General features: G+C 42.1%; 1 protein-coding gene and 1 non-coding gene across 5 annotated transcripts in view; one reads left to right on the top strand and one right to left on the bottom strand.

The window, feature by feature from the left end:
- LOC143293882 (uncharacterized) overlaps window positions 1–15,394 on the top strand; it is a 79,248-nt gene that overhangs the window by 21,308 nt on the left and 42,546 nt on the right. For 2 of the 4 annotated variants that reach the window (XM_076605217.1, XM_076605214.1), the window contains exons 9-10: window positions 4,968–5,124; window positions 9,043–9,123. The exons of 1 other annotated variant lie outside the window; for it this stretch is intronic. In XM_076605217.1, coding sequence (XP_076461332.1) covers window positions 4,968–5,124; window positions 9,043–9,123 — 238 coding nt within the window. The remainder of the gene's footprint in view (window positions 1–4,967; window positions 5,125–9,042; window positions 9,124–15,394) is intronic. One more of the 4 variants, XM_076605216.1, reaches the window with a different exon arrangement.
- LOC143294408 (5S ribosomal RNA) lies at window positions 12,198–12,316 on the bottom strand. The gene has a single exon (XR_013056897.1). It is a non-coding gene; the product is annotated as a 5S ribosomal RNA (ribosomal RNA).

The raw sequence follows: 15,394 nt of genomic DNA, 5'->3' as shown, positions 1-15,394 counted from the left end.
ACAGAGTGTGATTAGCTGTTTCTCCTTGCAGGTAATGAAAATAGACATATCAGCTCTCTGACTGGTTACTGTTGTGACACATCAGCTTTAGGATAGAACTGTGAAAAATCCTGAAATGACGCAGATGTATGTGTGCATCCTGGGGCAAATAGGAAAGCATTTTTGTGGACATATATATATATATATATATATATATATATATAGACAGATATATATATAGGCAGATAGATAGATAGATATGTCGTGGGGCAGTGAAGAGGTTATGCTTCACAAAATCAAAACCGCTTCAGCTAGACAGTGTCAAAGTAGGTCAAGCACGTTTCTGCCACACATCATCCCTTTGCTTATTAATTTTGTGTATCGGGTGTGCACAGTGGTCGAACAGCATGTTTTTCACTTGTTCAGTGTATCGTTGTTGGATTTGCTGCATGGAATCAGTACATGTAAAATTTTAATCACTCTGCTTAATTTTTTGTCACTGTCATGGATTTAAACTTGATGTGGATGTAAGGAGGGGTGGGTAAATTTTGTCTTTTTACCGTAATTTGAATAGAATTTCTCTTTGACTGGTTTTGATAATTGATGTAAACCTAGCTCAGAAACTGCGATCAGCTGGGCTACAAGCAACACAGTCAATTGACGCTGATGATATTTAACCTTTTCTGTACATTGACGATGATAGTCTTTTTTTTTTCCTCTCTTCTTTTTACTTATTTGTTGAGATAAATGCTTTCTATCATAATTAGATAAACTGCTGCCAAGCAACAGAAGAAGTGAAGTTCCACCTGAAATCTTGTTCAAAGGAGTGAAAGCCCATCTATGTCAAGAGGAGCACAAGAGATTGACTGGTCTAAATCATTTTTCAGACCCCATTCTCAAATGTGTGGATTGTCGTCTGCTTCCTTTGCCTGTTTTCATATCAAACACATGTCAGACACCTTTGTGCATTGTGTGACGACTGCTACTTTCATTGTGAAAACTGCAGGCAAGAAAACATGCGTCGTCTGTCAATTTTTGAACAGTGTTCTTCTTTGTACTTGGAAAGCAGAGCTTGTTTTCATGTTTGTGTACGTGTGCTTTCAGTTTCATTTTTGTTTAGTTGGTTTATTTTGTTTTTGTTTTTTTGTTGTTTAGCTCTGTTTTTGCACTTTTGTTTGAGGCCATGCTTTTACTTCCTTGTCCTTGACTTGTTGCTGTCTGTTTGACTTGGTTGGCTCCAGAAGATGGCCATAAAGTCGGTTTTACCTGCTGTCGCCATTTCCTTGAGATAGTTTGCTGCTGTATTTCTGTTAACTGGAAGTTAATTCATAGGAGAGTCTTTTCCGGAAAGACCTGACTGCTCCAACAGTTCCTGTTGGTCCTTTTTGCCCCTGCTGAAGCTTTTTTTTCCTTTTCAGCTGCTTTAACGTCCTCTAATGCTGCTTTAACATATGTTGTTCCTTTTGGACTTGGGATGCACAGCATCGTAGTAATGCCACCATAGCACTCCAGGTGGTGAGGCAGTGAGAAAAAACGAAAAGAAAAAAAAAAGGTGTTATGCAGGTGATGTCAGTCGTGAAAGGTTGAAACCACAGGAACAGGAATTGAGAATATCTCTCATTTCTGACGGACTCTTTCTCAAACGATGGCAACCCAGCACTATGAGAGGTTTCTGCTCAGCACTAGTAAAAAAAAAAAAAAACAAAAAAAACCCCATCAGTCATGAGTTGGCACATGGACATCAGCCATGACCATTCTTTTATGAACAGCTGAATAACTTCAGCATTCAAAAGCCAAAAGGGCAGGAGGTGGCTGCTGAAACGGAGCCTGTGTCCTGAACTGAAATATCTGGACTCGAAGAGCTTTTCAGCTCCTTGAAACCTCTCCTCAGCAAGTCTTTCTGTGAAAACAACCTTTTCACTTTCTCACACCTGTTAGCTGTCCTAGTAACGGCCTGGATGGGTCTTCTTCTTCTTCTTCTTCTGCGTTCATGGGCTTCAACTCCCACGTTCACTCGTATATACACGAGTGGGCTTTTTATGTGTATGACCGTTTTTACCCCGCCATGTAGGCAGCCATACTCCGCTTTCGGGGGTGTGCATGCTGGGTATGTTCTTGTTTCCATAACCCACCGAACACTGACATGGATTACAGGATCTTTAACGTGCGTATTTGATCTTATGCTTGCGTATACACACGAAGCGGGTTCAGGCACTGGCAGGTCTGCACATATGTTGACCTGGGAGATCGTAAAAATCTCCACCCTTTACCCACCAGGCGCCGTCACCGTGATTCGAACCCGGGACCCTCAGATCGAAAGTCCAACGCTTTAACCATTTGGCTATGGCGTCTGTCCCTGGATGGGTCTGAATTGGTAAGCGCATAGAGCTTTAAGAATATGCGCTATAGCAAGATGTCTTAAGAAATGAATGAATAAGTCAAAGAAAAAGAAAAAAAGCATTTTTCCTGTAGTAAAATAGTTTTTCTTAATATGAGTCCAGACAAAATTTCCAGCCATCTCACTGCTTTGATTGGAGGAAGGGTTGAAGACTGATTTAAATCATCCATGTGCATCTCTTGCCCCAGGCCCAGCTTTGGCTTTCACTCCTTGGAACAAGATTTCTTGTGGAAATTTTTACTTGTTCCATTCGTCAGTAGAAATTCGTCAATCTGATTGATGCGCACAAGTTGGAAAGAATGCATTCTTCTGAATGGGGTAAAGTATTGCCGATTTCTCAGTAGAACTTCATTAATATCATTTATGCACTCAAGTTGGAAAGAATGTATTCTTCTGAATGGTAAAGTATTGCAGATTTCTCAGTAGAACTTCATTAATCTCATTTATGCACACAAGTTGGAAAGAACACAATTTTCTGAATGGTAAAATATTGCAGATTTCTCAGTAGAACTTCATTAATCTCATTTATGCACACAAGTTGGAAAGAACACAATTTTCTGAATGGTAAAGTATTGCAGATTTCTCAGTAGACCTTCATTAATCTCAATTATGCACACAAGTTGGAAAGAATGTATTCTTCTGAATGGTAAAGTATTGCAGATTTCTCAGTAGAACTTCATTAATCTCATTTATGCACACACGTTGGAAAGAATGTATTCTTCTGAATGATAAAGTATTGCAGATTTCTCAGTAGAACTTCATTAATCTCATTTATGCACACAAGTTTGAAAGAACACAATTTTCTGAATGGTAAAGTATTGCAGATTTCTCAGTAGAACTTCATTAATCTCATTTATGCACACAAGTTGGAAAGAATGTATTCTTCTGAATGGTAAAGTATTGCAGATTTCTCAGTAGAACTTCATTAATCTCATTTATGCACACAAGTTGGAAAGAACACAATTTTCTGAACGGTAAAGTATTGCAGATTTCTCAGTAGACCTTCATTAATCTCATTTATGCACACAAGTTGGAAAGAACACAATTTTCATTTGTGTCCTTCCTTCATCCTGTCTTTCAGTTCCTTCTGCTTTATGTGTGCTGCCCTGTGTGTGTATGTTGTGTGACTCTCAGTTACCTCCCTGAAGTTTTATTTTTATTTTTATTTTAATTTAATTTAATTTTATTTTATTTTTAATACTTTATGCTTATGGTTCTTCAGAATGAGCCTTTGCTTTGAGATTCATTTGGTAGGTGTCAGGGGTAAGACAAAAAAACAGTGATGAGAGAGAGAAAGTCTGTCTAAAGTCTGAAGTCTGAATGGTTTATTATTTAGGCCTTTCTGCCCGTGACAACAGGGGTAAGGAGTGTGGGGGGTAGGGGACTTCCATGTTAACATCCATTATAAAGAACTGCGCCAATATATGAACAGCAAACAAAGGGTAGAAAAGAGAGAAAGGACAGACAGAGAGAGAGGGGGGTATGGGGTGGGGGGGGGGGGGGGGAAGAGAAGAAGAAGAAAAAGACAAAAGATAGATAAGAGAGAGAGAGAGAGAGAGAATAATAAAAAGATTACTTTATCTTCATTTCAGTTTCAAGTGTCGAAGCATGTGGACTGACCCATATACATACAACACCTTTGTTTTAGATAAAAAAAAAAATAATGAAAAAAAAAGATTAGAAAAAAACAACAACCCAAGATAAAAAAAAAAAAAAAGGGGGGGGGGGGGGGGACCACATGTCTGACCTTGACAAACACCCTTGGCAAAAGGGTGATTACTCTGCCTGTTCTCAAGGGAGTCTGTGACAAAGACAAATTTGTGATCATTGATTTGTTGGTTGAGCTGAATAACTGTTACATTAGTAGTTCAGGAAACAGAGCGTAGTCTTTAAAAAAAAAAAGAGAGAGAAGATTTATTTGTTTGATTTTACTGGTTTTTTTTTTTGTTATTCTTGAGAGTTTCAGTTTCAGTAGCTCAAGGAGGCGTCACTGCGTTCGGACAAATCCATATACGCTACACCACATCTGCCAAGCAGATGCCTGACCAGCAGCGTAACCCAACGCGCTTAGTCAGGCCTTGAGGGGGAAAAAAAGAAAGAAAAAAAAGGTGAATAAATAATAGATAAGCTTACACAAATAAATAAATAAATAAATAAATAATAATTATAATGTAAAAAAAAAAAAAAAAAAAAAAAAAGAAAAGAAAAAGGTGAATAAATAATATATAAGCTTACACAAATAAATAAATAATAATTACAATAAAAAAAAGGTAGTAGTAATAATAATAATAATAAAAAAATAACAATAATAAATAAATAAATAAGATAACAATGATGATAAATAAGCAAATAGATGTAAAACATGAAGACACACATTCACATATAAAGTAATGCCTGCACTTCTGAAGTGGGGCTGTTGGTTTTGAGTGATGTAAGACGCCTTTTGCATGCCATGTGATACACATTTTTTTTTTTGAAGGCACTGAAGATTTTCCGTTTGTTCACGTTAACAGCGATTTGTTTGTCCGTGCGAGGACATATACATTTCTGTTGTTTTGCAAAGTGGTGGTGGTGTTGTGCTTTCCTTTAGCACCGTGGGCTGCCTCCAGAAGACCCGCAGGCAGTCTACGAGATCGCAGCGGATGACTTCGAGGAAGAGAGAAGCCCACGGAGGGGCATTCAGCGTAGATCTACGATCCTGGATCGATTGAAAAATGAACTTGAAATTCGAAAACGGGAATCACAAGGTGTGGGGAATGAGTGCGTGCGTTGTGTGTTTCCGCGTCAACAGTGGATCAGTTGTGTTGTTGTTGTGTGTCGCTGTGATGTTCTGTGTACGTGTAGTGTACTGATTGAGTTGGTGTGTATTTTGTGTGAGAGAAAAAAAAAAAAAGAAAAAGAAAAAAAAAAAGAGGGCTTGAATGAAGTTTATGCAGGAATGTGTGTACGTCTCAGTATGTGAATATAGGTATGTGCATGTGTGTGTGTGTGTTGTGCACATGCATATATGTATGCATACATTGAAGCATGGTCATATGTATCTTATGTAAGAAGCACTTTATTCTATTTAATTTATTATTTATTTCATTTGAACAGTAGACTTATTTTTCTCCATTTTGGGGCTGAAACTCTCATGTTCATTCTTATCTGCAAGTGGAATTTTTTTTAGGTGTATTACCACTTTTGTCCCACTATATAGGCAGCCACACTCTGTTTTGGGGATTATGCATTCTTTTCTATAAACCACCAAACAGTGACATGGATTACAGGATTTTAAATATTTTATTAGGTGAGCGTTTGACTGTTTGCCTGTGTAAATACACAAGGCAAATTAAGATACAAGAAGTTCTGCATACATGTTGACCTGGGAGATTGGAAAAATATCCACCATTAATCTCCACCCTCAAGCGACGGAAAGTCTCGTGAACCATATGAAGATGTGCTGTGATGTCTTTTCAAAGAAAATTGGTGTGACGCCAGACGGTGGTTGAGGATTATCTTGGAGAGATGGAAACTGGAGTGGATCATATGAAGATAGATGTGCTGTGATCTCTTTTCAAAGAAAATTGGTGTGACGGTGGTTGAGGAGTATCTTGGAGAGATGGAAACTGGAGTGGATCATATGAAGATAGATGTGCTGTGATCTCTTTTCAAAGAAAATTGGTGTGACGGCAGTTGAGGAGTATCTTGGAGAGATGGAAACTTGAGTGGACTGTATGGAGATGTGTTGTGATCTCTTTTCAAAGAAAATTGGTGTAACGCCAGACGGTGGTTGAGGAGTATCTTGGAGAGATGGAATCTTGAGTGGCCTGTATGGAGATGTGCTGTGATGTCTTTTCAAAGAAAAACTGGTGTGCCGGTGGTTGAGGAGTAGGTGGAGGTGGCGCACAGGACCAGACCAGCGACGTTAACTCACTCTGGACGAATAGTTTTTCTCCCTTGCTTTTCCCCTGCAGACAACCCATTTGTTAGGGTTAGGAAAGAAATCACAAAATATACAAAACACGAAGTAACTGAATGAAACTCCCTGTACTTGACCCACTGACCCCTCTCCTCATGTCGTGTGTACACCCACCACCCTCCCTCTCTTCACAGCCCTCAGAAGCTGAGTCACTGTCAGCACCTTCTTCCTGGTAGCTTTCTTCACTGCAGATATTTTATTCAGTGTCTTCATCATCCTCGTCAATGTGGAAACCTTCAGTTTGAAGCATTTCAATCACTTCAGCAGCAGTAAAAAGCCGCTGTCATGATCTAGTTTGTTCCCAAAATTTCCACTTGTATTGCCTGCGACGCCATTTTCGATACGTATGCAGATTAGTTTGTCATGTGGGGTACCAAGGTCAATGGCTGGCCAGCGAGTATATAGTTACGGAACCTCAGAAGAAACTTTCCATTCGACCCTTGACACGTTCGCAATGCCCGGTGTAGCTGCGATTCTTATGCAACCCCATGAGGAAAATGTGGAAAATTTTTTAATTGTCTAAACCGCTATAGCGTTCCATCGTCTGGAATGCTACCTTACGTCAGGAACGCTATAGCGTTCCATCGTCCGGAGTGAGTTAAAGGGAGGACCCAGGCCAGGCCCATCATCGTCCGCATCTTTTCCCCAGAAAGACAACGGATGATGTGCTGAGAAACAGAAGCAAACTGAAGGGGATGGGTGTGTCGTTGGGGGAAGACTTAACAACCCATCTGAACTGCTGTGTGGACAAAGACTTGCGTTTGATCAGGGCGGAGAGGCTGAGATCGCCTGAAATAACTCCATGAGCCCAGTGCCTGAGTATTGCTCTGGCGTTGAAATTCATAGCATTAAAAACATTTTTCACGTTCCAACACGAGAATAAACTGCAAGGAAAGGGAGCTAACTTATACAGTATTTGTGGATGTGTATTTGTGGATGTGTCCACATGTATTATGGAGGAAAAACAATACATTTACTGCGTTTTTTTCCACATCAATACAGAATGGAAGCCTGCCAAGGTTTTAAACTCCCCAGGATCGAATTGGTTCAGCCTTTTGGCAGGGAAAACCTACTACTCTGCTCAGCCAGTCTCACAAGGGGCATATTCTTCTCTCGGGCAGTGTCGAAATGGACATTGTCCTGGAAGATCAGTCCACCAAGCTCTAAACGGGCATGCACTTCATACAGGCAGTTTCTGAATGGGCATTAAACTGGTAGATAACTCCAGTTGGCCAGTGTCTGAATGGGCCTGTACTCCACACAGGCATTGTTTAATGGGCATTAACCTGGTAGAGAACTTCACTCGGCCAGTCTCTAAAATCAGCCGGTACTTCTCACAGGTAGTGTCCAAATGGGCATTAACTCACTCAGTACGGCCAGTCCTCTCTTCTCCTCTACACAGACCCCTCGGATGTCCAGTGGGTGTCTGAATGACCCAACCTTTAGCTTCCGTCATCAGAATTGTGGTATTCTTTGTCAACATTCACCTCTTCAGTATAAGAGCCTTCCGCTTGCAATATTTTGATGGTGGTAATTGGGGTGAAGCGCTGTTAACGTCGTCTCTTTCGCCGTTTGTATGGAATGAGTTAACCTGGTAGGCCAGTAGATATCTAGATGGGCCTGCACTCAATACAGGCATCATCAAAACGGGCTGAATCAGGTAGATAACCTTATTATCACCTGGAGGTGATTATTGTCACTGCGGTTTCCAGAGTGCACAGCCAGTGAAGAGGTTACCAGGTTTACTTATTTATTTCCTTATGCAGTGGACTTGGCAAAATGGGTTCAGTACACAAGGGGAAGTCCTGGAAACCTGGCAGGGATCACCCCAGGAATGGGGACAGGAGTGTGTGTGTGTGTGTGTGTGTGTGTGTAGTATGTGTTGTATGTGTTGTGTGTGTGTGTGTGTGGTATGTGTGTGTGTGTGTATGTGTGTGTGTGGCATATGTATGTATATGTGTGTGGCATATGTATGTGTGTGTGGCATATGTATGTATATGTGTGTGTGTGTGTGTGGCATATGTATGTGTGTGTGTGTGTGGCATATGTATGTGTGTGTGTGTGTGGCATATGTATGTGTGTGTGTGTGTGGTATGTGTATGTGTAAGTGTGGTATGTGTATGTGTGTGTGGTATGTGTATGTGTAAGTGTGGTATGTGTGTGTGGTATGTGTATGTGTAAGTGTGGTATGTGTATGTGTATGTGTGTGTGGTATGTGTATGTGTGTGTGGTATGTGTGTGTATGTGTGTGTGGTATGTGTATGTGTAAGTGTGGTATATATATGTGTACGTGTGTGTGGTATATGTATGTGTGTGTGTGGTATGTGTGTGTGTGTGTGGTATGTGTATGTATGTATATGTGTGTGTGGTATGTGTGTGCCAGTGTGTGTGCGTGCATTTGTGTGTATGTGAATACATACAAGCAGCTGTCTTCCTCTATAAGTGCATATTTGTCACTGAGTATGGTAAAATGGGCTTGGCTATCACTTTCTGTCACCCATCCATAGTTCCTTTAAATAAAAAAATATAGTAATGCATGATACACATTATATATATATATATATATATTTCTATATATAACTCCATTCAAAGTGTAGCAGCATTATCAAAGTGCAGTAATGTTGTATATTTGGTTTGAATCTAAGCGAGACCTATGATGAAAGGTGGAATCACAATGCTCCGTTTCACTGTTTTCTTTTCATAGCCAGGATGCAGTTGCCTTCAGATTCAGATTCAGATGCAGATGAACCAGTCTACATTGAGCCTGTAGCTTGTCTGTATCGTGGTAATGGAAGGAAAGAAAGAAAGAAAGAAAAACGACATCCCTGCTCAGAAACGTCAGCTGAACCCTCCCCAAATCACTTGCGGTGCTTTGTGCTGTGGCTTACGTCCTCCTGCTTGTAGCTATATCCCTTCCCCCTCTTCCTGTTTTTTTGTGTGTTCTGAATCAAGAGTGTATTGGTTGACTTGTTAGGACTTGATAAAATGAATGAAGCATGTGGATAGTTAAGAAGTGAATTTACTTTTTCTCTGTGTGTAAGTGTGTGTGTGTGTGTGTGTGTGTGTGTGTGTGTGTGCGCGTGCGTGTGTGCATGCATGATGATAGCTGTTATTAGTTGTTGTTCACTTGCTTGGGTAGAAGTTTTCTTGGGCATTTTAACAGCCTCCAACGGTGACAATTTGTCTAGTCCAATGACGGGCGCAATAGCCGAATGGTTAAAGCGTTGGACTTTCAATCTGAGGGTCCCGGGTTCGAATCTCGGTGACGGCGCCTGGTGGGTAAAGGGTGGAGATTTTTCCGATCTCCCAGGTCAACATATGTGCAGACCTGCTAGTGCCTGAACCCCCTTCGTGTGTATACGCAAGCAAAAGATCAAATACGCACGTTAAAGATCCTGTAATCCATGTCAGCGTTCAGTGGGTTATGGAAACAAGTACATACCCAGCATGCACACCCCCGAAAGCGGAGTATGGCTGCCTACGTGGCGGGGTAAAAACGGTCATACACGTAAAAGCCCACTCTTGTATATACGAGTGAACGTGGGAGTTGCAGCCCTCGAACAAAGAAGGAGGAGGAGGAGTCCAGCCCAAATTAAATGTTTTTCATTTTCTGGGCCTGAGCTACGTTTCTGTATTCTTTGATGACATAAACATCTTTTCCAAGCTGTGTCAAGCATGATAAGTTTTGCCTTTTTTGAGGGGAAGGAAGGGCTGGAAGAATCAGATGCTGTTTTCTGAAGTTTTTATTTAGTATGATTTCACTTGCATCCTGTTGATAATTCATTTGCTTTAAGACAGTCTCAATTTGTTTTGACAGTGGGTCAGGGGTGTCATAACACACTGAGTAGTGTGTGCGTGAGTTTATGTAAGTTTGTGCCTGCCTGTGTGTGCGTATGTGTTAGGGTAGCTGTTAGATACACATGTATTGTTAAAATGTATCTATGCAGTGTGTGTGTGTGTGTGTGTGTGTGTGCGTGCGTGCGTGCGTGCGTGCGTGTGTGTGTGTGTGTGTGTAGTCACATTTTGGTGTGTGTATGTAACATAGATGTAATGTTTTATGTTAACAAAGCGTTTTTGTAAAGCACCTAGACCAGATTTCTGGATAGTGTGCTATATAAGTTTCCATTATTATTAGTAGTTACATCATTACGGAATTTTCTTTTTCTTCTTCGTTTGTGGGCTGTGACTCCTGTGGCCACTCGTAGAAACAAGTGGGGTTTATTCTTCTTCTTCTTCTGCGTTCACTTGTATGCACACGAGTGGGCTTTTATGTGTATGACCGTTTTTACCCCGCCCTGTAGGCAGCCATACTCCGTTTTCGGGGGTGTGCATGCTGGGTATGTTCTTGTTTCCATAACCCACCGAACGCTGACATGGATTACAGGATCTGTAACGTGCATATTTGATCTTCTGCTTGCATATACACACGAGAGGGGTTCAGGCACTGGCAGGTCTGCACATATGTTGACCTGGGAGATCGTAAAAATCTCCACCCTTTACCCACCAGGCGCCGTCACCGTGATTCGAACCCGGGACCCTACAGATTGACAGTCCAATGCTTTAACCACTCGGCTATTGCGCCCGTCGAGTGGGGTTTATATGTGCATGACCATTTTTACCCCTGACATGTAGACAGTCATACTCAGTTTTGTTTGTTTGTTTGTTTTTTGGTGCATGCCAGGTGTGTTCTTGTTTCCATAAACCACTGAACGCTGACAAGGTTTATTGGATCTTTTAATGTGCATGTTTGATTGTCTGCATGCGTATACACATGAATAGGGTTCATTATCAATGGTTTCTCCAGTCAATGGGAAACCATTTACAGCTTAGTCTTTTGTGAAGGACTATGACTCTCAAACTAGGAGGCAAAATTGCACTGGCTCTTAGTGCTGCAGCCTTGTGGGCTAGTTGGCCTTTGGGAACCATCCCAACACCGACTGTCCTAAAACCCTCTTGGCCAAGAGAGTGGGGATGTACTTGGGCAAGACACTCTCCACTATAATCAAATTCTAGCCCAAATAGTCGGAACAGCAGTTGCCTCCTCTGCTGTCCTGATGGTCATAGTACTAGCAGGTCTGCACATCTGTTGACCTGGGAGATTGGAAAAATCTCCGCCCTTTACCCACCAAGAATTGTGACTGGGATTCGAACCGTGGACCCTGAGATTGAATGTACAATGCTTTAACCACTCTGCTGTTGCACCCTTTATCAAAATGGAATGGTTCAGGAATTGAATAAACAAGTGGTGTGCATGCTGTATCCTATGGGATGATGTTGGAAGCTGATCTGCAGCCATGGTTTGTTTTGTACTGATCAATTGAAAATTGCTCCTTTAGATAACTGTGTAATTTTACTGTGCACTTTCTGTTAATTTTCACATTTTTAGATACAAAAAGCTCTGTATTTTCTTGGTTCTTTCCTGTTCTTTGAAATGAAATTTTAGTCTGTTGTTTGCAGTCTTCTTGTGTTCTACCCTTTTCATTTAACGAGAAGAGGGAATTCTACCTCATTGACTGAAAGATGTTTCACATTTATGGTGGTGATGACAATGTTTATGCTTTTAACAAGGAAGCAAAAAAGTTTTTACCTGCAAATCCTTGATTTTTACTGCAGTGTGACTTTTCAGTTTCTTCATGAGATTTTTTTTTTCTCAAGCTTCTGGTGTTTTGGTGGCATTCCTTCGATAAGGAAGACTTAGTTCTTGTGTCATGTGTATTGCAGTTTCAGTTTTCAGTATTCAGTAGCTCAAGGAGGCGTCACTGCGTTCAGACAAATCCATATACGCTACACCACATCTGCCAAGCAGATGCCTGACCAGCAGCGTAACCCAACGCGCTTAGTCAGGCCTTGAGAAAGGAATGCCAACAGCACCCGGTGTTCCCGGGCGGTCACCCATCCAAGTACTAACCGGGCCCGACGTTGCTTAACTTCGGTGATCGGACGGGAACCGGTGTTTTCAACGTGGTATGGCCGTTGGCGTTGGTGTATTGCAGATGGTGCTTCACAGATGTTGGGTAGATTGGATTATTCCACCTCATTTTTCTCAACACTATGTTTTCCATGCACAGAAGCTGCTGATTGCAAGATTTTGTAAGAAAAAAAAAAATCAAAATCAACCGATCAAGACATCAACAGCAAGCGCAAGGAGAAAGTTCACAGAAGCCTTGGAAGTTATGAGATGAAAAAAAAACTGTACGAGGAAGTCAGATTCTTCGACATCACCTCATCTCACCTTTGTCTGTTGTCCCGTCTGGTTGACGGGTGCAATAGCCGAGTGGTTAAAGCGTTGGACTGTCAATCTGAGGGTCCCGGGTTCGAATCACGGTGATGGCGCCTGGTGGGTAAAGGGTGGAGATTTATACGATCTCCCAGGTCAACATATGTGCAGACCTGCTAGTGCCTGAACCCCCTTCGTGTGTATATGCAAGCAGAAGATGAAATACGCACGTTAAAGATCCTGTAATCCATGTCAGCGTTCGGTGGGTTATGGAAACAAGAACATACCCAGCATGCACACCCCCGAAAACGGAGTATGGCTGCCTACATGGCGGGGTAAAAACGGTCATACACGTAAAAGCCCACTCGTGTGCATACGAGTGAACGCAGAAGAAGATGTCCCGTCTGGGACATAGTCTACCAACCAGTGCTCTCCAGCCATCCCAGTCCTGTGCCAGGTGCTCCAGCTGTCTCCAGGTGTAGCCTGTCCTCCTCCTGATGAATGAATGAATGATATGGATACGTATATAACACCTATCCTCGGTTGGAGACCAAGCTCTAAGCTTTTTTTACAAACACTGGATCGCTTGCACAACAGGCTGCCTACCTGGGTAGAGCCGACTGACAGCTGCCACTGGGTGCTCATCATTCGTTTCCTGTGTCATTCAGTCAGGTTTCAGGCACGCACACATACACACTCAGACAGACATGTAACATTTTATGTGTATGACTATTTTGTATATTTCTAACACTATGATGGCAGGAAAGGTGGCAGGATTTGCTTACCAAGCAAATCGAACACTTAAACAGATCCATACCGTGGCCACCAAAATTTATGTGATACATCTTCGGAGCTTTTGCTTGTCCGATGGAAGAGGACACAAGTCCTTTATGTGCATTTCACAAGTGCTTGACAAGCCAGTATTTTAGCTGATGAAGTTCCAAGTAGAGCACCTGCTCAGCTGGCCCTGCCACACGCACCCATGGTGACAAGTGTGTGTTGAACACATGCTGTACAATGCTGTTTCATAGTGTAACATCTGTGCTGTGCAGACTGCATGCGGGGCACACTTTTTTTTTTCTTTTTTTTTTTTACTCATTCTTACCTGTTGAATGGGGAAGAGGCCCCTCAATGTAATCCCTGTGATGAGCCTCTCACCGTGAAACACGTGCTCCTTGACTGTTGGGATCTGCATGACGTTAGACACAGACATTACACGGCGGTTTCTTTGAAGACCTTGTTTCGCGATGCCCCTCCGTGGGCGCTGATGGACTTCTTGAAAGAAGTGAACATTTTAAATCAGATTTGAAGGTTTTAAACTACGGAAGGTTTTTTTAAACTTTGAGTGGAAGGCTTAAAGTGGTGACTTGTTTTTATTGTTTGCTTTTTTACCCTTGTAGTAGGTATTAATGTGGCGATTGCCTTGAGATGGGCTTAGTGGTCGGCGAGGCTCTAAGCACCATAATTTCATTTCATTTCATAGTGTAACATCTGACGTATAAGGCATCCTTCAGCAGCTTCATGCTTCAGGGGGTGGGTTGTGTGGGTGAACTTTGCAGCGCTAAGTTTGCTTAGTGTCAAGAATGTTGCCAAACTCCGGAACCGTTCATCACACAAAGCAGACTTAGCAGTGCGGATTTGCCTAGCGTTAAGAATGTTGCCTAACTCCGGAACCGTTCATCACACAAAGCAGACTTAGCAGTGCGGATTTGCTTAGCGTTAAGAATGTTGCCTAAGTCCGGAACCTTCATCACACAAAAGCCGACTTAGCATTGCAAAGATCGCTCACGTGACCCAGCAGACTTAGCATTGCAAAGATCGCTCACATGACCCAGCAGACTTAGCATTGCAAAGATCGCTCACGTGACCCAGCAGACTTAGCATTGCAAAGATCGCTCACGTGACCCAGCAGACTTAGCATTGCATTGCTCGCACGACCCAGCAGACTTAGCATTGCAAAGATCGCTCGCACGACCCAGCAGACTTAGCATTGCAAAGATCGCTCGCACGACCCAGCAGACTTAGCACTGCAAAGATCGCTTGCACGACCCAGCAGACTTAGCACTGCAAAGATCGCTTGCACGACCCAGCAGACTTAGCATTGCAAAGGTCGCTCGCACGACCCAGCAGACTTAGCATTGCAAAGGTCGCTCGCACGACCCAGCCCCTGCTGCAACCGTTGCATGATGCTGATGCTTAATTGTTCAAACTGGGCCCCGAGTGACAGACACTGTTCTTGTTCCTGTTTCCCCATTGCCAGCCTAGTCCACACTGCACATGAAGAACCTCACCATTCTGTTGTATGTGCACCATCCAGTCAGTTATTTTGTTGTTGTTGTTGTTGTTGTATACATCCTTCACGGTATTTGGTACTTAAGTTGGGTTGATTTTTTTTTGTTTTTTGTATGCATCCTTCATTTTATTTGGCACTTGGATTGGTTTTCAACCTTTTTGGGTTTTTTTTCTCCTTGTAGTCCCCCCCCCCCCCTCCCACACTCCCACGCCCACGCCTCCCCCCCCCCTTCCTGACCCCCTCCACATGCTGTTTTTTTGTTGTTTTGGTTGTCAAGTTTTTTTTTAATGTATTTATGTTGTGTTTCTTGCCAATTGTTTAGTCACGGTTCTCCCCGATTTGTTCCGGGTTTTGTTGAAAGTGTTGCAAGAGAATGTGTATTTCCATTGCTTCTGCACTTTTTTTTTTTTTTTTTTTTTTTTTTTGCTATAAAATGATTTGTTCATTCCTACAAGTTTTGAAACTGTTTTGGAGTATGTTTTGTGAAAATTAATATTTGTGTGCATGTGTGTGTGTGTGTGTGTGTGTGTGTAACGATTCTAAATG

This window comes from Babylonia areolata, chromosome 19 (assembly GCF_041734735.1).
Source record: "Babylonia areolata isolate BAREFJ2019XMU chromosome 19, ASM4173473v1, whole genome shotgun sequence".
Taxonomy (NCBI): Eukaryota; Metazoa; Mollusca; class Gastropoda; order Neogastropoda; family Buccinidae; genus Babylonia; species Babylonia areolata.
This window is presented reverse-complemented; position numbering and strand designations above follow the sequence as displayed.